Source organism: Mercenaria mercenaria, chromosome 3 (assembly GCF_021730395.1).
Source record: "Mercenaria mercenaria strain notata chromosome 3, MADL_Memer_1, whole genome shotgun sequence".
NCBI lineage: Eukaryota > Metazoa > Mollusca > Bivalvia > Venerida > Veneridae > Mercenaria > Mercenaria mercenaria.
In genome coordinates this window covers 8,669,574-8,671,248 of record NC_069363.1, presented here as the reverse complement: position 1 = coordinate 8,671,248, position 1,675 = coordinate 8,669,574, and the positions used below count along the sequence as shown (strand labels likewise).

Sequence of the window (1,675 nt, the reverse complement as noted above, 5' to 3'; positions counted from 1 at the left end):
ATCTGCTTGACACGAAAAGCGGAACTGCTGCTGAATTTCCCAGTCACCTGTATGACACGAAAAGTGGAACAGCTGCTGGATTTCCCAGTCACCTTTATGACACGAAAAGCGAAACTGCTGCCGAATTTCCCAGTCACCTGTATGACACGAAAAGCGAAACTGCTGCTGAATTTCCCAGTCACCTGTATGACACGAAAAGCGAACAGCTGCTGAATGTTACAGTCACCTGTATGACAAGAAAAGTGGAACAGCTGCTGAATGTTCCAGTCACCTGTATGATAAGTGGAACAGCTGCTGAATTTACCGGTCACCTGTATGACACGAAAAGTGGAACAGCTGCTGAATTTCCCAGTAACCTGTATGACACGAAAAGCGGAACAGCTGCTGAATTTCCCAGTCACCTGTATGACACGAAAAGTGGAACAGCTGCTGAATTTCCCAGTCACCTGCATGACACGAAAGGTGGAACAGCTGCTGAATTTCCCAGTCACCTGTATGACACGAAAAGTGGAACAGCTGCTGAATGTTCCAGTCACCTGTATGACACGAAAAGTGGAACAGCTGCTGAATTTCCCATTCACCTGCATGACACGAAAGGTGGAACAGCTGCTGAATTTTCCAGTTACCTGCATGACACGAAAAGTGGAACAGCTGCTGAATGTTCCAGTCACCTGTATGACACGAAAAGCGGAACAGCTGCTGAATTTCCCAGTCAGCTGTATGACACGAAAAGTGAAACAGCTGCTGAATGTTCCAGTCACCTGTATGACACGAAAAGCGGAACAGCTGCTGAATTTCCCAGTCACCTGTAGGACACGAAAAGTGGAACAGCTGCTGAATTTCCAGTCACCTGCATGACACAAAAAGTTGAACAGCTGCTGATTTTCCAGTCACCTGTATGACACGAAAAACGGAACAGCTGCTGAATTTCCCAGTCACCTGTATGACACGAAAAGCTAAACAGCTGTCACCTGTTTGACATGAAAAGCGGAACAGCTGTCACCTGTATGACACGAACAGCAGAATAGCTGTCACCTGTATGACACGAACAGCGGAACAGCGTCCAGTCTAAACAGCTTGAAACAGTACACATTAAAGTTAGCATGCAGCCTTGATAACGTGTCGGGATATCGACCGCTACCGAGAATCGAACCGACTGCTGACACTGTAGCGCTACTTTTAATATAAATTGGTTATGCTGTTGTGCTTTTCATGTCAACATACAGACGACTACTAATTCATAACAAAACATTATGTTCGATTATAAATAAAATCATGCTTGCTACTGAGTGGGAAAAGGCAAATAAGAATTTAAAGATCGTTTAAACTTCAACATGAAGTTGTGCTAATATAGGATGGGAATGAAGCATGTAGCGTCTTATAGGTGCAGGTCAGACATGTTAATGAGTGTTTACGAAAAAGTGCTGTTTCAGTGCTATACATGTAAAAAAAAAAAAAGTATCAGTATATCAGAAACTGTTCAATGCAATTCATTATCAGTTTTAACATCAGTTGTTTACAGGAATGTCTACGATAATTGTTGTTTATCAACATTTACTAGTTTACATCTTTAAAACATATATTCTGCTGAGCTTGCGTTCAATAAATAATTAACAAGGTTCATTTCTTTATTTCATATTTTCTGTTTCTATTGGTAAGTTAAACGGAGTTCAAG

General features: G+C 42.0%; 1 protein-coding gene across 1 annotated transcript; it reads left to right on the top strand.

The window, feature by feature from the left end:
- The first annotated feature begins 230 nt into the window (after nucleotides 1-230).
- LOC123525927 (uncharacterized) lies at nucleotides 231-812 on the top strand. Its single transcript, XM_053537731.1, has one exon. The coding sequence runs from the start codon at nucleotides 231-233 to the stop codon at nucleotides 810-812; it is 582 nt and encodes a 193-aa protein (XP_053393706.1).
- The last annotated feature ends 863 nt before the right edge of the window (nucleotides 813-1,675 follow it).

Coding starts and splice junctions, on each gene's coding strand:
- LOC123525927 (XM_053537731.1), top strand. CDS start 231: ATGACAAGAAAAGTGGAACAGCTGCTGAATGTTCCAGTCACCTGTATG.